The 23,822-nt window shown below is 42.1% G+C and overlaps 1 protein-coding gene across 2 annotated transcripts; it reads right to left on the reverse strand.

The window, feature by feature from the left end:
• Window positions 1-1,637: 1,637 nt before the first annotated feature.
• On the reverse strand, window positions 1,638-7,085 carry muc15 (mucin 15, cell surface associated). Of its 2 annotated transcripts, none has more exons than XM_048262877.1 (4): window positions 6,118-7,085; window positions 4,317-5,300; window positions 2,570-2,740; window positions 1,638-2,184 (listed from the first exon to the last, which is right to left on the reverse strand). In XM_048262877.1, the coding sequence occupies exons 2-4, from the start codon at window positions 5,284-5,286 to the stop codon at window positions 2,063-2,065; spliced, it is 1,263 nt and encodes a 420-aa protein (XP_048118834.1). In that variant the 5' UTR covers window positions 5,287-5,300; window positions 6,118-7,085; the 3' UTR covers window positions 1,638-2,062. The 2 variants fall into 2 exon arrangements, with proteins under 2 accessions (XP_048118834.1, XP_048118836.1); XM_048262879.1 differs by having other exon boundaries at window positions 4,317-5,297; window positions 6,118-6,541.
• Between the last annotated feature and the right edge of the window lie 16,737 nt (window positions 7,086-23,822).

The following is a 23,822-nucleotide window of genomic DNA, read 5'->3' on the forward strand; positions in this document are numbered from 1 at the left end:
ACAATTTAACTCAAACCAAAAGCCTCATTCTAAGTTTTCAAAGTCAAATATATCTGGCTACTCAAGGTGAAATATAGGCTATCTACTAAGGTCAAATAGCCTATAGGCCATTAGGAACTGACTGATGAGGCGGTAGTCCTTCCTACTTTAAAGGTGTGTGGTTGAACACCAGGGGTGGACAGTAACTAAATACATTTACTTGATTACTGTAGGCTACTTAAGTATGACTTTTGAGTATCTGTAGGCCTACTTTACTTGAGTATTAATATTTTTGTGACTTATTATACTAGCCTGACAAGCCAGAGACTTACTCCACTACATTTGAAATATAGACAAATAGCCTAGGCTACTGTACTTTTGACTCCACTACATTTGAAGTATGAGCATGAAGTATTCGTTAGGCTACTTTTGAGTCTTTGAATGCAATAATGTGATTGACCATCTTGAAGTTAATTTTTTTCAACAGTCCAATTTGAAATTGGCTGAGGTATGGCGACAATAGATTCTTCATCAGTACATCCTCCATGTGGGAGAACTACACAACTGTTTGCAATATATATTTCATCAGAACATCCTCCATGTAGCCTGGAGAACTACACAAACCTGTTTGCAATAGATTCTTCATCCAAACATCCTCAATGTAGCTTGGAAGAACTACACAAACCTGTTTGCAATAGATTCTTCATCAGAACACCATCCATAGCTTGCCAGACCTGTTTGCAATTGAGACGTGGTTTGGTGTTAACCAGGTTATCCTCCATAATCATTGTGAAATTGAAATGAAATTAGACAATCACCACATAGCTAGATCTTTAGCGTACATCTACTCAAAATTGAGTAGTTAATCTTTGTATTGGGCAGTTAAAATGTTTTTAGATTTGTGAATAGAGAATGAATAATGATTTAAATTATATTATTGCATCCATTTGAACAGTTGTAAAGTTATGACAATAGGTAAAATGTTTTTGTTGGATGTATGACTGAACAAATGATGGATACCCTATTACTGTATGACCAAATAAACATTACACATTACAATACATTAAAAATGATAAATAGGCCTACTCGTACTTCTGAATACTTAAGTATTTTTAAAAGCAGGTACTTCTGTAATTCAACTTAAGTAAAAATCTGACTTTGCAACTTTCACTTGTATTGGAGTAATATTTGACAAGGTGTATCTATACTTTCACTTAAGTAAAGGAATTGTGTACTTCGTCCACCTCTGTTGAACACTGGACTTTATGTTGCGAGGATGAGCAGTGCACTCATTTTTTAAAGGTGTGTGATTGTACATGGCTTATTACTTTTTGGATTTGCGAGTAGTTTTACTACTTCAAAAGTGGCCTGACAGAATTGAATAAACCTTATGAGAAAATTGTTGCCAAAGCAGTGGCTAAGGGACACATAGGCTTACTGACATGTTATACTTAGATCATAACTTTTCTTTAGTAGCTTCTTTTTTTCCTACATAGGCCTACTGTACTTAGGTGTTACTTGTGTGTGTAAGGTATTGCATGTAATTGTCAGCATGTTTTCCATTTAGCCTATGTATACACTGTCCACAAGATACATTTGTGTTTAAGTTAAGGGTGACCAACATTTCATGTCTCTGAAAAGTGAAAAGCTGATGAAGGTGAAGTGGTAGACAGTCATCATTCATTTTATTTCAATAATAAGTTTTAAACTTTAAACTTTAAAATTATTTATATATAATCACTTTATATTTTTAAATACTAAATATATATTAAAAATAGAACATTTCAATTACTATACACCTAGGATTTCTCTTTATATAGTAGTCTACCCTTCACATATCCTTCTGTAAAAGAAACATACACTAAGTAAGCTAAATAAGGATGAAAATCAACGGAACAGGTTCATAATACAGCAGCTCATTATAGAAAAGTATAGAATATTTAATGTGAGGCTATTTGGCAATTTTATCTACATAATTTGTACAGTAATCTTCATGTGCTGTTTCAGATGGAATTTCATCTGGTGGTGGAGGTGCAAACAACAAAAGTCAGAGCTCGGGCGAGATGGCACAGGACAGAAGACATCAGCGTGGACGGCCAGATGGGAAGTTAGACATTTGAATGTCATCTCCTTGGAGGGAAGGATTATAGTATCCAAACCCATCATATTTCAAGTCCAGTGGCTCACCGTTGTCCAATCTGAGAACTACAAAAAAGAAAAATATTCAGTAAATATAACTCGAGTCTCACATCATCTTACTGTTGTTTGTGTCATAATCAACTTAAATTTACTGAAAGTATCTGCAATATTAGGGGTGGGGCAAAATATTAAAATTCTTAAAAGTTATCAATACACTATGCTGTACATCAAATTCATTATTTTTGCCTATTTAGGGGGGATTTTTCTTCTTCAGTTACACATCACACAGATACTGTGATGAATTGTATGATTTTCTATGTAGGTATTGAGTATCACAGAATCACTGTTGTTACTGTATTATCGTTAATCCAAGTCCAAGTATCACAAAGGTATCGATTTGTGGGTTACTCTGTGTTACTCCATGTCCTAATCAGCACTAACTTGCTCTTACCTGGATCTGCAGGTGCTTCCTCAACCAGTTTACTGTGTGAGAAGTTCAGACGCTCTTTTCTTTTCAGTAAGACGTACATGACCAGACCCACGATTCCCACAGTCACTGCGAGGCCCAGGATCACACCCCATGCTCTTCCATTGTTTGTGCTCTGAGTTCCTGAGTCCACACCTTTGAGGGTAAACACCATTATGAATAACAATGCAGTGGCTATTAAAAATATTTTTCAATCATTACAACGGGGTGATTCTCATTAAACTGCAGTGTCCGGGTCCTAGTCTCCGAAAACAGACGTTTTTTATTAGCATTAAAATGGAATCAAGTTCAGTTGTTCTGTCTTCTCTCACATCATGATACTTGTGTTAATGTCATAGAATCTTTATTCTGTTACACTGTGATTATCATTACTGATATGCTGTGGTATTTTGGTAATTAGAGTTAATTAATTCAAAATATATGAAGCAAGAATTATTCTGGATCATGCTACCATAACATTGAAATAAAGTTATATTAAATTGTTTTACAATAATACTTAATAAATAAATAAAAGTTCACATTATATTTAGTCACTAAAATTAAAAAAATCAATCAAATGAGGTAGATAATATTTTGATGTCAGTTTGACAGGCTTTGTGAGATTCACTCAACAGTGTGGTTCTATAACAGATACTATAACAGTACATTACCTATTTTCCTAAAACTAGAAAAGGATTTCATCGTTTTGTATGGATGAGTAGTTTTTAGCACAGTGAATACAACTTTCTATGCCATCCTTATACTATATCTTTTGATGAGAGGTTCTGTACCATCAGTCTAACTGTGCATCAACCAGACCACCATTTTAGGTATTCTAAAAACTGCTGTAATATCCCATTCTGCTATAGTCCTCAGGCACTGTTGTTAGCAACTAGCCTGATCCCTGTTCAGCACTCTTGCCTGGGTCTGTTGCTGACCTCAGGAAATTGCCCCTCCCAGCTCCAGGGATGGGAACACAGGCCCCATTGTCCAGTGAGAGGTGTATATAAAAGAAGCCTTTGCCCACAACAGGGGCAGTTACTGTTTGTAATTGTATTCCATCCAGTGGAGCTGAAAAGACTGGATCTCTATGTAAAGTGAAACTCCTATGTAGGTTAACTCATACACTGAATGAAGGAAAGTCATGTTTCATTTGACTTCTGAGAGGATGATGGTGACGTGGCTTTTCTTAACCATCATGGAACAATGGAACCACGGGTCACAATGAGGAAAGGGGTTAGGCCAGGAGGCCTCATCCTCCAGTGAGACAACACACCCAAAATGGCTGCTTTATTAAGTATACGTATAAGTATATATACTCTTTTGATCCCGTGAGAGAAATTTGGTCTCTGCGTTTATCCCAATCCGTGAATTAGTGAAACACACACAGCACACAGTGTACACACAGTGAGGTGAAGCACACACTAATCCCGGCGCAGTGAGCTGCCTGCATCAACAGCGGCGCTCGGGGAGCAGTGAGGGGTTAGGTGCCTTGCTCAAGGGCACTTCAGCCGTGCCTACTGGTCTGGGTTCAAACCGGCAACCCTCCACGGCTGCCCAACATTATTCTTACATACATCATACACTATTCTTGTTCATCAGAGAGCATTATGACTGAATGTACTGTTAATGGTGTTAAATATTGGCATCGTTTGGTTTGATCTTAGAGCTAAAGTAGTGACAGGGTCTACTCCGCTCAGAATGAGGAGTAGCCTCAGAGCAGCTCTCTCACCTTGTTCAGCATTGGCCCCGGCTGCAGCTTTAGCCAAAGCTGTGTCATTTCCACTTGGAGGAGCTGTGTCGTCTGGAATGACTTCTGGTGTAGGTTCAGGAATACTCTCTGCCGTAGTTGCGGGAATATATTCTGCCGTAGGTTCGGGAATTTTCTCTGCTGTAGACGCTGGAATATTTTCTGCTGTTGGCTCAGGCGTGTTTTCTGCTGGATTTTCAGTAGCAGGATTTAGGCCGCCCATGGTGACATTTACCCCAGGGGGGTTAGTGGGTCCTGGGTTGGCATTTGAGCTGTTGGTCCCTGATGATGGATTGATGACGTCTGTGCTGTTAGTGTCTGTACCAGTGATGTCTGTGCTGTTAGTGTCAGTACCAGTGATGGCTGTGCTGTTAGCGTCAGTACCAGTGCTGACTGTGCTGTTTGTCTCTGGCAATGAATCGCCTTCTCTCCACATACTGGCATTAAATCCCATTACTGGTTCTGGTGTGGCATTGGCATCACTTGTCTCATTACTCACTGACGATGAATTGCCATCTCTGAACATACTGGGATTAAATCCCATTTCTGGTTCTGGTGTGGTACTGGGCAAATCCACAGATGCGTCCTCCTCCACGGTGACATCAAGAGAGTCATCTGACCGGAGCATTGGTGAAAGGGTCACGATGATGTCTGAGGAGGCTGAGGGCTCCTCTCCTTCAATCCCACTCAGGGTTGGGACGGAGACGTTCGTCTGGGAGTCCTCCACGCCACTGTACATCATAGATCCAAGGGCCAAGCCACCTTCACCAGGGCGATCATTCTCTGCCTCTCCCACGTCATTCAAACCAACTACGGGGACCTGAGTAATGTATTCATCCAAATAGTCGTCATTAAGTCCACCTTCAAACTCTGAGGGATCCTGAAGTGAAACCCCACAGAAGCTCTGAAGAATCAGACACAGAGCCAAAACCAAGTCCAGCCTTTGTGTCATGTCTGTTTTCTCTGCTGGAAGAGATTAAAAATACACCATAAGAGCATTCCCTTCATATAACTGACTTCCAATATGGGCATGACTCAATTTTAGTATGATGCATGAGAGTGAGTATTTTCTTGTCCTTTAGATATGGATAGCATTTGTGACTACATTAAAGAAACAAGAACAAAAAAGTATAAACTGTCAACATAAAAATGCACAATAATGTATACTATTGGTTTTTAATGGATATCCATACACTGTACTATTTCCCCACACACATCAAAGAAATATGACTAGTTATCTCTTCATTTCTGATGTGTTAGAGCTGCTCAGACTCGTTGATGTCATCATCAAGACAGACAAGATTTGGAATTAGCAATGACACACCTAGGGTGTGTGATTCCACAGACATTTCAGTTATGCATTCTCTCTAAGTTGTCCTTCTGGTTGAACAGGACAAAACTAAAACAAAGGACCAATGGGAAGAGAGAATCGCGGCCAAGGTGAAGATAGACGTGTTTTCATTCTCTTTGGTCCAGTGAGTCCAGAGTTATGCTTTTAGTTTGGAAACAAAACAGAAGCTCTTATGGCCACTGATCCAATAATAAAGCCTCTACCCAAGTACATATTTAAACACAACAAAAGATGCCTGAAGTCATTCTTCAACACTATATAACTATATTAACTCACTATATTGATGTCTCCTGTTTTACCATCACATGTAATTAGAGAATATTCAATGACATGTTTTGTACATATCTTATATGAGTATTACATAGTCACAGAAACAGACAAATAAAATATACCCATGCAGTAAACAGAATGAATTGAACATGAACAACATACCTTTGTGCTCTTAATGTACAACCGGTGTGGTGCTGGAAAGAGGAACTGGTGATGCCGAAAGCTGTTCCAATTTAAGAGACGGCGAACAGGACACCAGGTAAGCGGAAGAGGAGGGCGCTGGTCAGCTTTGTGCAGTGCATCTGGGAACCGGCCTTACCTGAAAGTGCACCTGTTGGCCCTGCCCCCTGAAACACCGTTCAGGAACAACTGCGACACAGTGGCAGAATGGACAAAAATATTCCCTCTCTCACAAGCCCAAATTTCAGGAATCCTCAAATAAGACCGAGTTTAGCACGTCCGAGATCGTTCGTAACGTGCTGGATAGCAAAAGCCCCTGACGGCAGGACCTCTGGGGATTCCACCTCTGTTGTCCTGGTAACGTGGGGTGGCAGTGGAGGGTGCGTGGTGAAACCGATCCACTTTCCTCTAGCTGGTATCTCAGGGCAACATCAAGAAACAAAAGACATAGGGTTATTTTTACATGGATGACAGCTCTTTGCGTCACTAGGGAGCCTCTTGTTATTGTTTCACTTTAAGCATGACTGTGCAAAGTAGGGTTTCAAGAGTTTGGTCAACTTTGGTTAAGAAGTGTCTGCTAAATGTAATGTAATGTAATGTAAAAAGAGCCAAGTCATTCAAACACTTTACATGTTCCTTGAAAACACAGCAGAAACTTAATCAAGCATGAAGAATCCAGAAAGCCTGGACATTAATTCCTTATGTCTGTTACAAACTGAAATAAAATTTAAATTAATTGATTATTTTAGAATATTATTCTGATAATGTAGATTAACTGTAACCCTACGATTAATTGATCACATTAATTGATCTTATCACATTAGTTTGATAATCTAGCTGAACCCTTGCCTTTTCAACACTTTTCCTTTGGTGATTTTATCATTTACTAACCCCATTTTATAGCACTTGGCCTAAGGCCTTTACCCTGCAGCAGCTGTTTCTCTTGCCTCTCCCCTTCTCCCCCACACATTCCAAGCCCCTTGCATCCCTCTCCATTTCCACTTTCTCTCAATCTCACTTTCTCTCAATCTCACCCCTCTACCATGAAGACCCCATGTACCGATGGAAACTGGTTGTGACAGTAGGCTATGGCTAAACCCTTCCACCAACCCAACCCCTAAAACCTAACCCTAGATTAGTGACATGAATGTCAAGCATTCATCAGACCGAAACAAATGGATGATATAATATGACTACAGTACAATAAGGGGTGTGTTTTAACTGAATACGTCATTGCATAACTCTACAGTTCTCATGGACCTGATCTCACATTGACCCCAAGGAAGAGTATAAGGCTGTTCATGGATTTGTCTGACGGTTTAATCGATAAGACTATCCTGATGATAAAGGACACTAAACAGACTGATATTCATTAAGCTAATATATATATATATATATATATATATATAATATCCTCTTCTACCTTTCATTTTAGACACAAGTACTTTTGTTTTACAAGTATGCAATACAAATTGGTGTGGTTGGATGACTATAGGCAGGATTGCTCATTTTTGTTTAAAAAGTCTGTGTAAAATCGCATATGATAACCCTTGAAGACCCATAAAACATGTTGACAGACGGACAAAATTGGGAATATAATGTACAGATTTGTATATATCAATCTTTGAACCACATCCAATTCTACTGTATGAACCTTCACACATGAAGGTACTACCATTTTTAGCCATGAGGGGGCCCTCTGACATCTATCATTGAAGATGCTTTAGAGTGGTTGAGTCCCTGCCCCTAAAGCAAATATATGTTACACTTTTTAAGACTCATAAACAATGACCACAAAATATGTTTATATCTTCAAGTTAATCTACTTTCTAGTGTTCTTCTGCTATGCCTGTTCTGTGCCCATAGTTTCAAACAGATAATTGTCTACATTTGACCATTTGTACAAATCCCTACAATCAATTCCAACTTGATTATCACAATTGCAACGAACATTTCCAGCTGTGTCTGTCAAGCTCTGATTGTCTCTGTAAGTAATGCCAAGGGCAAGGATGATGTAACGTAACCATTAATATGGGCATTGCTCTGGCCTTCACTGGAAACTTTCCTTTTAAATACAAGCCAACATCACATGCATGTTATGCGCTCATTCAAGCCTTGTAAAGTCTGTGGTCTCTTTGGGCTTGCTGCTTTGCTCGCTCCATGCATCTAAGAGTTTACATGCCCACCGAGACACTTTGTGTTTTCCAGCTAATTTTGCTGTAATGAATGAAGTTAAATGGAGCTGTAAACTGCTTCTGGAGGATGAAGAAATAGTGCCCGTGGGCTGGACCGTAAAGCTGCAGGACAAAACTGTTCTGATCTCATCAACACAAAGCCCAGCAGTTGCACAGGACGGACCAAAGTGAAGAGGAACTGTAGAAGATTTTCCTATAATCTTCAACTTCCTAAGCCTTATTCTCCACATCATTCTAATGGGAAGGTCAATGATTTTGAATAAGCCACATATTAAAGCAGTTCATTTTCCCCAGTAGTTTGCTGCGTAAATTAGACATTTGCAGACCTACAGAAGAGCCTATGGACATGTGTGACTGAGAAGGCAGGCAGCAGCTGATCTAGGTAACCTACTGTAGAGGAATGGCAGGCAACTATGATAATTATGTACTTAAGTTACTTAAACAACTGGCCAAAAGCACTCTGCTGGCATGTTACTTGGTTTAAGTGAGTCCATTTTGTATGCCGTACAGAAAAAAAAAGAACAATGTTATATGACACTCCTTGGAACATCGTTTCAGCATGAAGACATTTCCTACGCCGTGGCCCAGTCATCATCTTAGACTTTGTCAGCCTTGTCACATTCATCAGTCTACTTGTGATGTGTTGTGTTCATGGTTTTCCACCCAAAATTCCAAATCATAAGCGCTTTATTGGCTTTATTGGCTTATTGGCACAATTCACAGCACGAGGGACTAGAGTTGCAGAGACAGTCTAACCAGGCCGAAACCATAAAGACGCAACTTCAGGAGACCCATGTGGTTATGCAGGACTTCTAGGGTGTCTGTAATGCTTACTGATGCCTAAAATATGTCCTGCTTAAGACAGCTATTAAGTTTTGTTGGTTAATGTTAAGAGTCATAGTCATATGTCAAGTTAATTTGTGGCCTTAATGTTGGAACTGAATTTCATCTCAGAACAAAGTGTGTCATATTTATTTCTCCTAATATCAATTTTATATTAAAACCTTAGGTGTTGTTATCACACAAATTTAATTAAATTGAATTGACTTGAAAACTGAAATTCTCACATCTAAAAAAATGTCACGTCTTTTAAGACAATCTTTGTTGTATATGATGGAACACTGACAGTATAGCTACATTGACATTAGAGAAGTTTTGCAGTTCACCTGGGTATCATGGGTGAAACCAAACACCCTGCGAAGAAGTTATGCAAGAGATGATTCACAGAGCCTGAGCCAGATCAGAGGATCTATGGACCAGTCTGTGGTCAGACATGTGCTGGCTAACCCAGAGAATTGAACCTCCAAGGTCTCTCCTCTCCCATTTTCCTACGGCCATTTTTCCAGCGCTGCTGTAATCATCTTAACAGCTGTTCCTGCGTTATCCAAATACTACGCAAACTGTGGATGTTATTAAATGTTATGGTTTGACTTTTAGAGGGGCCTTATTAAAGCATGGATTTTCAGTTGCTGTCTGTCAAGTTCAGGATGTTGCTGTGCTCACTGAATATACGAATCAACCTTCAGTTGAACTGTCTGTGCATGTTGTAACATAACACTGAGCATCTTTTGTCATTTTGCCCCCTTTGAATTTTAAAGTTCTATCTGACATTTTTGTCAAAATCGAGTTATTGCCCTATTTCTATTCTATGACAACTTCATAAGGTGATGTGGGGTGTTTTTTGAAGTTGTATGTATTTTTGGACATCTAAAGAGGCCTGTTCCACATATCAATATAACACTATGGAATTCTAAAACTTTGAAGCTCAATATTTCAGAACTACTCAGAATGCAGAAAGAACCTTATAATTCCATGGGGACGATTTTACAGTTTGCAGATAGTTTCACCTTGTGGTGGAATTAAAAATGAACACTTTTAGTTAATGGATTGGGAGTTTGAAGTCGTTATTTTAAGGTATAAGAGCTACATTGTGTTGCTTTGAGAGGAATATTTTTTCTTGGGTGTATGAGAGCGGACATCTACACATTTCTGTGGCTGTTTCGGAATGAGAAACACACAGGTGGACTGACCAGTCTCAGAGCTTACAGGGTGACCACAGCCTACAGCATAGCAACGCCTCAGAGCCTATTATGAGATGGCCACAGCCTACAGCACAGCAACGCCTCAGAGCCTATTATGGGATGGCCACAGCCTACAGCACAGCAACGGCTCAGAGAGAGAAAGAGATGGAGGGATGGAAAGAGAGAGTGAAGGAAAGAAAGACAAAGGAAGATACACACTTACAAAAACAATCTTTCTCTCTCTCTCTCTCACACACACACACACACACACACAGATTCCTACTTCAGACATGACGCATGGTTGTCTCTCCCAGGCTGCCTTTATCTATGCTGATGGATGCTACAGGGACAGCCAGGCCAGGATAAAATCTAGAGCACACAAGAAGACAGCTCTCTGGACGCAGCTAGCTGAGGGAGAAGAAGATTGATCACAAAGATGCTTCTCAATAACCAAACTGACACACCACAAGCCCCTTGATCAGATTCCGTGCCTCTGCGAGCAGCCTCTCTTCCAGTGGTGGAGAAAACTGGGTCACTTGGACAAGTGTTGTTGGCCGTTTACCGTCATCCCACAGACATCTAAGGCCCCGCTCCAACTCTTTGGGCTGCCTTTGGGGAGCTCACATGGATGTACTGAGGGCCAGGATATGCTGCTGCAATCCAACAGTCAAGGAAATCCGTCATGCATATACAAACTCAACTACACACACACAGAGAGAGAGAGAGAGAGAGAGAGAGAGAGAAAGAAAGACACACACAATCATACACATACATACAACAACCCCCCTCCCCCACACACACACACACGCACACTTTCTCGTACAGTTTCCATGGGGAGAGTGCATGCTCGTGCAACGGCTGAACATTTGTAAGATGTAACCTCTCCCAGCCCAGCGGATGTGATCATTCGCGATCTACTTCTGTGCTGAGCTCAGTTATTTTAGCTTCACAGAACTTTACTTTTGGGTGGGGTCCTCTTCACCAAATGAGGTGTTAATAACTTACTACATCTGTCATAAGTATGTGAGTTTTTTAGGCTTTCTGTGCTCCATGTTCCCATTACATGTGGTGATTTCTGTTCTTTTTTAGTGTGACTTTTTTAGTGTCATATTAAAGATTTAGGCTGTGACTCACACCCTTCACTGCTTTTTCTGGGCAGGGGAAACCGCTGCACCGTTAGAGCCTTAGCCTAATCCAGCCTGGCTCTCTCCGCTTTGAAGAACTAACAAAACGACAGCACGCAACAACAACTCACCACCACAAGTAAAATAAGAAGCATCTGACATCATCTTTATTTGTGTTTGCATCAACATTAAGGCCTATTTTCGAAGTCCACTGGATCATAGGGAGATCTGAGGATTACACAGGGCTTGTAATGAGAGTGGGAACATTTATATGCCAGCGATGACAGACACAATGGGTGCAAACTCAGATGTGTGTAAAATAAATAGATGTTATAAATATAAGAGGTTGAAATAAAGCAGAATGCTATGTAATGTTACTGGGTAACAAATGATCAACAAATAAACAGAGCCGTCTCCAGTAGTGCATGCTCAATCAATTCACGACTCCTCTGCCAATGTGGCAACTGGCATCATGACAGCAGTTGTTCTGGGCTAGTATTGGAATGTAAGCTCTGCAGACAGGCAGGTGACTCCACCACGTCTCATCACCCACAGACTGACTCATGTGGCCCAGAGGCACAGTTCTCATCCACACACTCGTCTACAACAGGAGGCTAAAGTCCTGGCCCACATTCAAAGCAGAGCTGGCCACGGTTCAGTGTGTACCTCGGTTTTGAAGTCACAGTTTGGTTAATTTTCAGATATGTTTGGTTAATTTGCAGACATGGGACTGCATGAAGGTTATCACTGGCCTGAAGAAGAACAGCAGCTCTGTGGAGGGGGACCTCTACAACAGGTTTGACTGCCCTGCTCCAGCTCCAATGGCGGTGGTCTGTCCACCATCCCCCAGCCCCCACCCTCACACCCCCTCAATACCAGTGCAACACTCACCTCCATCATCACAGGCTATCGTACCCCCACCATCACTGGTTAATTGACTACACTGACATATGGTCCACCACTTAATATTTGTGTGGGAACTCGAATTTGAAATATGGTCTGCAAGCAAAAAAGCATCCTGTTGATTACTGTACTATTAAAGACTGCATTTGGTACAACTATATTGAAACTAGCATCCTGTACCTAAACGGTTCGGTACAAATGTGTGTACCTTCACACCCCTAGTGTACAGGGTTAGATACATTTACAGTACATGTATCGGTAAAAGAGCTTCCAAGGGGATCAGCATTGCAACACTGACCCAGCTGAGAGTGAGAACACACAGACTGTCCATTCAGCCCTCAAACTCTCAAAATGACCTGCTCTCCTATAACATCTTAATAACAAACTGCATTTCTAGCCTGGAGAAAGCCGAGGACAAATTTGTTTACTTATCCAACACTCCATGCTGCTTAAACAAGTAAAGTGTGTTTTACACCATGTAGTCCGTCTGCCCATGCCTTAGCCCTAACTGTGCAATAGGAAATATAGGGCAGTGTGGTGTCAGGCTCTTTTAACAGCACTGAACCCACGATGAATAGATGTTTCATCAGTGTAGCTCCCACAGCCGTGGCGAGCCATCATGTAAATGAGCAGACGTTCATTGGCCTGGCGGCTCCGTGTTTGCGCCAGTGCAGCCGTGGCCTGTAGGGGCTGCAGTGCGGAGACACAATGAGGGCATTTATGGGGCTGCCGACGCTGGAGGGATAGCTCTGCCCCTTGTGGCCGGCGCCCTGGCAGATGGCAACGCGGTTTAATGCCACCACAGCTATTCTCCGTGCTCAGCGCGCCAACCATTACGCCAGCGGCTCCGCTCCACCTCTGTCTGCGCCTGCGCCTGTGCCCACGCCAGACTCGGCACTAAGATGCTTAGGGCATATGGAAGGCATGCACACTCTCTCTGAGGCTAAAACGGGAGGGACTCATTTTCCTGCTTACACCTGAGTCGTTCAGGACGTGCCAAGATACACCAATCCTAAGAAAACAGAGAGCGAGGAGGCTCACCAGAGGGTTTGCGAAAAAGGAAAGAAGAAAAAAAACATCATCAATATGGTTGCCTCAGTGGTCCACAGAATGAATGTTTCTTTTCTTCTTTCATGCAGAATTCCTGAAATTATACCTCGGCATAGATTTAGCAAGTGTTCTTGCCACTGTGACATCACATTTCCTGGGGAAAGTAGTCATGCTTACTGTAAAGCGAGGTGGCACAAGGCCAAGAGAAATTAAAAATGGGTGACTTTGTTCTATGGCGCTGAAAAGAAGACGAATGCTTCATTCAAGTCAGTCACGGGCTCTTTCAAGCTCTTTCAGCACTGACATCATTCCCTTGTCTCCTTTTGCCCCCCCCCCTCTCTCATCTCACTGAAGTAGCCTGTGATTGAATCCAGAGATGTTTGACATCCATCATGAAGGCCTTCTACACTTCAGCGGTTGAGAGTGTTCTAACTGGTAGCATCATCACCTGGTATGGGAACTCCACAGTTAGAGATTGTAGTACTCTGCAGAGAGTAGTGCGCTCAGCTGAACGTACTATAAGAACTCAACTCCCTGCTCTACAAGATATCTATTCCAGAAGAGTACTCCTAAGAGCCCAAAAGATTCTGAAGGACTCTTCTCATCCTAACAATGGATTATTCCTACCGCTGAAATCAAGAAGACGCCTATGTAGTCACAAAACCAGAACTGAGAGACTCAGGAGAAGTTTTTATCCCCAGGCCATCCGAACTCTGAACTCACACTATACTGACTAAACACACATTCACTCCTCAGCACTCTCAAACATTTCCCAACTCTGAATTCACACTATACTGACTTTGCACTCATTCACTCCTCAGCACTCATGACCCCCCCCCCCCCACACACACACACACCTACATGACTTTTAGCACTTTTACATCCCTCTCCCTATGCTACAGACCTTTTATTTATTTTCTTATTTTATCACACGTCAAAACACACACACACACACACACACACACACACACACACACACACACACACACACACACATCTGACTTTCTCCAACTTTTGCACATCTCCATAGAACTTTTTATTTATTATTTTTGATTTCTCCTCCATCTATCTACCCATGTCCTTGATTGCCTAGCCTTTCTGCCCACCCCCACCCCACCCCCCATCCCCAACACACACACACAAAACACACACACTTACATCATCACTGTCATCACCTCACATACATACAGCACACTGCTTGCTACAGTAAGTCTCCTCTACATACTTGCTGCACACTGCCCCCCCCTCCCTACATACACAGCACATTCTCTTCAGGATCTTCTCCAACACACATCCTCTACATACTGCCAGCACACTGCCCCCACCTACCCACACACACACTACACACACACACACACACACAGTCACTGCTCCACTCCCCTCCCGCCCACACACACATCTTCACTGTCATCACTCACATACATCATACATACAGTACTCTGCTTGCAATAGTAAGTCCCTTCACCATACTTGTAGTACACTGCCCCCCCCCCCTCTCCCCTACCTACACAGCACATTATTTAATCAAGAAGCTTCTCCAACACACATCCCCAACATACTTACAGCACACTTGATCCTCCAGGTTGTCTGAACTCCCTTTGAAGCCTTTAGATTGATCTTCCTGGTGATGAAACTCACCTAGACGGGGTATCAGGCTTAACCTTTGAGCTGCCTCTGAAATATTTGGCTGATCTGGCAGGGGTCATCTGTTTAAGGGATCCTCTCAGCTCACTGCTCCTCAGATGACCTGCTGCACTAGCCAGGGAATGTGTCTGATTCCCGGGCTCACAGAAGCAGAAGAGTTTACTGAAACTTCAGCAAATCAAATATACCCACAGAGAGAAACTGTGATGTTTGCACCAAAGGTTTGGATAGATCATTAGCTAAGACGTGCGTGTGCATGCACACACACACTCACACAAACACATGTGTAGACACATCCATACACATACACAAGTGTTGTGTGTGCACACACACACACAACACAGGGGAGATTTTTTTTTAACACTTGTTTATGAATTGGCCTGTTCCTAAAATGTTTCAGCATGTATGGAAACGATTACTCTGCACAGCAGGTTTACACAGCTCTGGTGTACATCCAGGCATAAACCTAGCACCCGCAGGACACAAACATAGGAAACAGGTCTGAAAGGTGCACAGTTTGGAACCTGTGGTTGAGTTCGGAAAAACTGTAAATAATATTCTTCCACAAACACTTTCATTCTGGCCCAGATTATTAAATGAAGAGGAACCCAGTAGTGCGACACACACTCACACTGTCTGGGAAAAATAGATGTTCTTTAAATATTTTTCACAAACCTGTTATTATTTCAGCCCTCATGTCATCTGCAGGGGTGAGATCATCTTTATTCATGTTTACACAGGCGAGGACTCCTGTCTTGTTATCTCGTATGGAGAGCTCATCAACTTCCCGGCTGTCAGAATGTAACATGATCAGAACCAAATCATCTGTTGGGACACTGTCGGTTTTTAATAGTATCTTTTTTCCACACCTAAGAAGCAGGAAAATAGAAAAAAGACAGCAGCTTAATATTATTGTGTAGAAGTATTGCATTGCATTATATATTGCAATGCGCATCATGGCCTTTTTAAGAACTGGCTAGGAACAACAGATGAAAATGACCCCATACAGCCAACTCTGGATTGCTTCAATTACTTTTGTAAGTATACACGGGTTTCCCGTTTACCAACAAAACTAGATGCGCGCGCAGCCGTAGGGCAGAAGACGCTTGGTGGCCGTCCACAACATTATAAACTTAAATACCTAAATACTATTTAACCTAAACCTAAATAGTTGGCTGCTGTAAGCTACAAGGATTTTTTTGTATACCCCTGTTGTCTCAATGATAACTAGATGTACCGCAGAGCGGTACAAAATATGACCGCCGCCCAGTCCAGCACATGTTTTCCACAAAAATAAGTCACACTGAAAGGCATCTGGTATCTGCTAGACAACAAGTACCAAAACATGATTAGTTCATAGATTTCACATGTAATATACATTTTATACAACCCCACCCCCATCTTGCCTGTTCATAATTCTGAGAAATTCTTGAATTGTGTGCATGTGTGCGTGTACATGTTTATGTTTATGTGTGTGTGCGTGCATGTGCATGTGCATTTGCCTGTTTATGTGCCTGTGTGTGTGCATGTGCATGCATGCGTATATATGTCTACTGTGTGAGTATGTGTCATACGTAGGATTACTGTGTATGTATGTGTGTGCGTGTGTATCTGTTTATGCACATGTGTGCATATGCAATGGGTTTACATGACCCCTGGAGGCAAACATACGCAAAAAATTGGTCATCCTAGGCCCTACAGTTCTCAAGATATTTACAGAAAACTGTGTCTGCCCTACCCTCCTTCCGGGGGGTCCAGTCCAGCGGGGGGGCTACAGATCAAAACGAAAAGTGATGGTTCCATGTGGGGTTACATGCCCACCAAGTTTCGTGTACCCCGGTCTTTCAGTGTCCCAGGCATCCATGTTGGTGTACGGTCACTAAATGTACACATAAATTATTTTATTGTAAGGCCCCCCATGAACAAAAGTCCACGAAACTTGGCATGCATTCGGAGGGTGTCATAATGATCCTACACTTTCAATTTCGTGCAGTTTTGACCATGTCAGCCAGAGATATTGTGATGAAAACACCTAATGTTTTGCCTTTTAATTTTTAACTAGGTGGCGCTATACATGAAATAAGTGGTAATGGGATAGGTTGACATGCCCCCTTAAGACCAACATACAAAAAAAGGTGGACCTCCTAGGCCCCTCGGTTCTCGAGATATTCACAGAAAACTGTCTCCGGCCACCTACAGGCCAGTTGGTGTATAGTAACATAAATTAATTTATTGTGTGGCCCCCCATGAACGGAATTCCACGAAACTTTGCGTGCATTCAGAGGGTGTCATAATGATCCTACACTTTTGTGCAGTTTTGACTATGTTAGGTCACAGATACCTGCGATTACAACACCTCATTTTTACTTTTTGTGTTTAACTAGGTGGCGCTATACATGAAATGAGTGGTTATGGAATGGGTTGACATGGCCCTTGAGATCAACATCCAAAAAAAATGGTCCTCCTAAACCCTACAGTTCTCAAGATATTCTCAGAAAACTGTGTCTGCCCTACCCTCCTTCCGGGGTCCAGTCCAGCAGGGGGGGCTACAGATCAAAACGAAAAGTGATGGTTCCATGTGGGGTTACATGCCCACCAAGTTTCGTGTACCCCGGTCTTTCAGTGTCCCAGGCATCCATGTTGGTGTACGGTCACTAAATGTACACATAAATTATTTTATTGTAAGGCCCCCCATGAACAAAAGTCCACGAAACTTGGCATGCATTCGGAGGGTGTCATAATGATCCTACACTTTCAATTTAGTGCAGTTTTGACCATGTCAGCCAGAGATATTGTGATGAAAACACCTAATGTTTTGCCTTTTAATTTTTAACTAGGTGGCGCTATACATGAAATAAGTGGTAATGGGATAGGTTGACATGCCCCCCAAGACCAACATACAAAAAAAGGTGGACCTCCTAGGCCCTACGGTTCTCGAGATATTCACAGAAAACTGTCTCCGACCACCTACAGGCCAGTTGGTGTATAGTAACATAAATTAATTTATTGTGTGGCCCCCATGAACGGAATTCCACCTAAACTTTGCGTGCATTCAGAGGGTGTCATAATGATCCTACACTTTTGTGCAGTTTTGACTATGTTAGGTCACAGATACCTGCGATTACAACACCTCATTTTTACTTTTTTGTGTTTAACTAGGTGGCGCTATACATGAAATGAGTGGTTATGGAATGGGTTGACATGGCCCTTTGAGATCAACATCCAAAAAAAAAATGGTCCTCCTAAACCCTACGGTTCTCGAGATATTCTCAGAAAACTGTGTCTGCCCTACCCTCCTTTCGGGGGGTCCAGTCCAGCGGGGGGGCTACAGATCAAAACGAAAACAGGAGGTTCCATGCTATCCATGTGGGGTTACATGCCCACCAAGTTTCGTGTACCCCGGTCTTACAGTGTCCCGGGAATCCTTGATGGAAATTTGGACATGCGGAAAAAAAAAAAAAAAAAAAAAAAAAAAAAAAATCTGACTAAACCAAAAACAATCTGACTAACCCTTCGCTGCACAGCGGTCATAATAACATCTCATTTCAGACTATATTTCAAAGTTTGCCGTTCATTTGCATTATTAATATAACATCGTATTTTGTCATTTTTGGCGAAGACATGCATTCCGTTAGGGATATTGAACATATTTAACATTCTCTAACCATCGTGATTTCGAATTGGTGCAGTTTTCAGCACAAAAACTCATTTTATTCTTTTCATGGAGAGCATTGCTCTCTCTGTTTGCATCCCTGTAAACTGGAGGTGAAACAACACGAAATGTTTTGACAGGCTCAATAAGTCCAACGTAAACATGCTCTAGCCATTGTAAACGATATGAAGATGTGATACAATTGAGTAAACCACAGGAAGACATTTGTACTTTTGTTCAATTCATTTGTTTAATAATTCCTCCATGCTAAAGTAATAGGCTTATTTAGACTACAAAAATAGTATCTAACACTGGAATTTGTTGTGTGTGTTGTAAATCAGGAATAAACGAATGACTTTTACTGCAGGAGAGTTTCCACTCGGCTTGGCTTGTGCTCTGCACTTTCTCACCATCGTTTTTTATTGTTTGCATTCCCAATTTCCATCTTTTTAAAGAGCCATCTGGCAGAGTGATCAAGAGTGAGAGAGAGTGATTACAGGCTCTTTTGCTGTTGGTCTGTCGCGCCTGTTGCGTTTAGAGCTGGGTGACTCCACACAGGCGATAGATAATATGGGAGCTGACAGTCTGTTCTGGAGTCAGACTTTCCACTGATTTGCACTGACGTAACCCGAGAGAGAGATAGGCTACAGATTCTTCTCCACGCATCATCCAAAAGACTGCGGGGTTGGGGGGTGGTATTTCTGGATGTCTCTGCTCATTGGCACAGGGAAGGAATGCCTGGTGGTTATAAAATGCAGTTTAGAGAACTCATAAAAAAAAGCCTTTCTGACATTTATTGGGAACTTTCAATAGTAATTTGAACTTGAATGACCCATTCAGCAACAAGGTTTACTTAATATTAATAGTGAATGGAACAAAATGGTGGAAACAGCTGTCAACTTCTATGCTACCGGTAGACCACAAATGTGTTTTCAGGACACTACTGTCCAGACTGATTGCCTGTTCACTGCCCAAAGATTCGGGGTCAGAACACAAGAGTCTGATAACAGCTGCCAATGCTGCGATACCAGACTTTCCAGTGGCTCACATCTGCATGCACCATTAATGCTTTCTCCAGGTTTCGCTTTGCTCCCATCAAAGAATACTATTACAGAATTTTATACTCCCCTGCACACAGAGTGTGTTCATGCGTCTACACAAGAGACTGTATATGAGTGATGAACTCTGACCCCCCTCCCCCCCCCCCCCACCTCTATGGTACGGCCAATGACTTCATCGCCACCTCTTGTTCCACTGTACAATGCACAAGTCATACTCAGTTAATGAACGTCAAAGGGAGAAAACACAGGGCAGTTCAGCCATTCTGTGGCAACACATGCAGCCAATTCGATTTTGATGATGGCAAACCTCTGTTTGAGGAGGGTTGCAGTTGACTAAAGAGAGAGGGGACTTGCTGATCTCATCTAGTGGGTATCTGCCCTCTGCATGTCTCTGTGCTCTTCCCCTCTGCACAACATGCATGGACATTTATTCTGCAGCTCATCTACAGAGGAGGAAAGAAAGCTCTTGCCATTTCCTTGCTGCCTGAGGATAGTGATTTGCATAACCAAGTCCTTTGAGTTCCTCTGGCGTAATGGCATCCTAATTGTTCCAATGCTGCTTTGAAAGCTGTACATAAGCGTAATGGAATGATTCAAAATCCTCAGATCTTCTAAAAACAAACCTCTGTTTCTGTCAGCTTTAATGACAGGAGGGAAAACACTAGCAGGCCCACAGCAATGTCCGCGCAGGATCCCTTCCAACCCGCGAGACACCTGGGGAGCCCAAATTATGGGACAACCTGTGGTCCCAAACTTTATTACCTGACCGTTAAAATCCTGGTGGAACCTTCCAATCTACAAATGGTCTGTTTGCAGATTTGTTTTGCAGACACTTTTATCTAACAAAACGTACAGCAATAGAATGACATTAAAGCTACAGAGCTACAGCTACAACAATAGAATACAGTATATAAACATTTAAACTACAGTGCAATGGAGACCTTAGCTATTTACCGCTGCATCTGTCAATACTAGTGCCAGAGGATTGTATGATAGGAGAAGTGGTAGAAGAGGAGGTAAGGGAGGGGAGAGAGGGAAGTGGAGAGGAAGGAGGTAGAGGAGAGAAGAGTGGAATGAGGAGAGGAAGGAGGTAGAGAAGAGAAGAGTGGAATGAGGAGAGGAAGGAGGTAGAGGAGAAAAGAGTGGAATGAGGAGAGGAAGGAGGTAGAGAAGAGAAGAGTGGAATGAGGAGAGGAAGGAGGTAGAGAAGAGAAGGGAGGGCAGAGGAGAGGAAGGAGGTAGAGGAACTTTGTTTGTGCTTACAGATAATTAATACTGGTTTATATGCTATTTCAGTATAAGATTGCCAGTGGCATAAACTATGCCGGACCTTTCTGTCTGCCCAAGATGGACTTAGTCTAATGAAGCGCTCATTTATGATTATTTTGACAAAAGTGGGACTGATACTGTATGTCCTTGAATATGTGAGACCACAGTTATTTTTCCCCTTTAATAAATATGTGGTGGCATGTGTGCATGCACACTGCTCAAGTGTGTCAGTGTGTGTGTGTGTGTGTCTTTGTCTTTTTTTGTGGGTACTTTTGGCTCTGGTATGTTTCCATATGGAAAAGAAGTGAAGGATGACAATGGGCGTAAGAAAATAGAGAGAATGCTGGGATAGCTACCACAAATCAGCTGGAAAAGTCTTATAAGCAGTTTTTATAAATAGCTCCTGGTGCTCGTAGTCTCTGCACTGAGTCTGTCTCCCGACGGCTTCCCCCTTCCAGTCCAAATCTGCGACAGCAGTGTGTGTGTGCTCTCATGAATGCTAGTGTTTGGTTCCAAACCCGCTCTCCTCTTGAGCTGTTCCATTGCGTCAAAGCTGACAGGTCTATTAGGTAGTATTCACACTCACAGCACTTTTGCTTCCTAGTACTCCTCCCCTGTTTTTAAAATCTCTCTCTGGGTGAACACAAACTTTGAAATGCGGCGTTTCAACTGAAGCTATTTCACCGTGCCCAGTCCGATCTGTACAGATGCCCGCTCTGCTGCGGCTTCCAGAACTTTGTCACATTAAAGAGAGGCGTAAACTTGGGTTTATAGATCTGGGCGTCACAGCTGATACGCAGAGCGTATGCTGCTGGCTGAGGTCACTGCTGGACGATGCACGGGGAACATGTGCCCGTGATAAAAGCTAGGAAAGGCTGCCGGGGTACCATGACCTTATTAATCTGCAGCTTGCTCTCGCACAGCTCAGAGTTCCACCGCGGGCATCCACTTGTCTCCTATGACTTCATGCTTAATGTGGTCTGCAGAAAGCAGGGGACCACATCTGGGCAGACTAATTAAATTTAAAGCCCAGAGTGTTGCACAGCATTGACATGTTTATGAAAGGCTACTAGAAACTCACCTAAGTTTCTCACTCCAAATGTAGTGTGTACAACAGGCAGGGTGATCTAAGTTTTAGAATGTGAATCTGCAGAGGTGATTGGATTTAAGGACTCTTCATTTTAAGGAACAAGACAAAAAGATTTGGTCTTGTCTTGTTGTTGATACAGTGCATGTGCATACGTGGTTAAGCATGTCTGCATACAACGAGTGTGACATCATGCCTAATTTAAAAGATGTGTTAGATTAAAGCCAAATTCCAGGATATGGGGTTCATTTTCGCTCTTTTACATAGGATGGCAACCTCATCAACATCTGCATATTTTACTGGTGAGCAACTTGATGCCTCTTTAAAGTGTTTTTTTTTTTTATAATAATTTACTTGTTTTGTGGGGTTGTGGGGGTGGGTGGGGCGGGGTGGAAGGACCCTGGCCAGCCGTGTACATCATGTTTTCGGCAGGGACTAATAAAGCACCAAGCCATCATTAAATCCGGCCCTCATCGGGAACTGGCAGTCCTGTCCCGGTTCATCTGGGGTTCATGGCATTTAGAAGTAATACCCTTATCTCTTGCCAAGAGACTAAAACACAGACGAATACAACTAAACAAATGCTCAGTTAACAGTTGAACAAGCTGAACCAGCGTACTGGTCGTACAATGTACAGTCTACTGAGAAAACAGCAGCATACAGTACAGAATGGAGATCAATGTGCCAATGGTACTACATGGGTGCAAAAATGAGCAAAACATTTTTTTAAATATTTTCCTAATTTTGTATTTCTATCTTTTGTCTTTATTTTCATAATTTTCTTCGGTGTAGTAGCCTACAACATTCAAGAACATGATTTTGAGGTTGAGTGACCAATATTGTTATAGTAGCCTATATAATGTAGCCTATTTTGCTGTTTGGCGTCAATATATTGTACTGTTAGGTGTAAATTCAAGGTTACTTGAAGCAGTGACTATACTGTAGCTCCAGGAACTGCTCATTTTAAAACCTTTACCCACATGGTCCTGTTTTCAGATCCACAGATTGAGGGTCTGTAGAATGGAGCTGAGAGTGCAAAATGTGTCGTGGTTTTCACATGTGATGTATATTTATTTTGCCTCCCTCCCAGACATCTGAATAATTTGGTGGTTCTTAGTCTTCTCTTATTCCTCAATGAAAAAATATTTTTCAAGAGTTATGTAACTTTTATCATGGAGGAGTGCAATATAGATGATTTAAACGTACATATGCACTGAGAAGCTAAATCTCATTGCCAGTGCAGTGCAGTGCCTGGAACAACCCCCCTGTCCTGACACTAAATTAAAAGATTATGTAACAAGTTGTTCAATGCTTTAAACAAACCCCTCCAATTGAAACAGTCTGACTGAACGTCTTAGAAGGCTTTTGTTCAGATGGTTTACAATAAAGTTGGCTCTGACACAAATCTCATCCTTTAAAAAAAGAGAATGTTTTGTCAGGTCTGCCTCTGCACACTTTTTACCAACCCTCTCCACAGCAACCCTGACAGGTTTTTCTTTGGGGCCCCAGTGAAAGGCAAGCATGCCAAAGACAGAGGAGAAGAGCATGATGTCACTGCAGAGAGGCTTCTGCTCATTCTCACTATCTGGAGAGGCTGTGACCTCGCGTCATCACTCAACAGACCTGTCTGGGTAATTGTCCACGGAAACGCTTCAGTAGCCAAGATGGACGACCATCCTAG

The sequence above is a fragment of the Alosa alosa genome, chromosome 14 (assembly GCF_017589495.1).
Source record: "Alosa alosa isolate M-15738 ecotype Scorff River chromosome 14, AALO_Geno_1.1, whole genome shotgun sequence".
NCBI classification, from domain to species: Eukaryota; Metazoa; Chordata; class Actinopteri; order Clupeiformes; family Clupeidae; genus Alosa; species Alosa alosa.

Excerpts from the sequence above, each read along its gene's own strand:
- muc15 (XM_048262877.1), bottom strand. The coding sequence starts at position 5,286 with ATGACACAAAGGCTGGACTTGGTTTTGGCTCTGTGTCTGATTCTTCAG. Across the intron at positions 2,741-4,316 it reads CGGGGCCAATGCTGAACAAG|GTGTGGACTCAGGAACTCAG; the intron begins GTGAGAGAGCTG and ends TTACCCTCAAAG. Across the intron at positions 2,185-2,569 it reads GGAAGCACCTGCAGATCCAG|TTCTCAGATTGGACAACGGT; the intron begins GTAAGAGCAAGT and ends TCTTTTTTGTAG.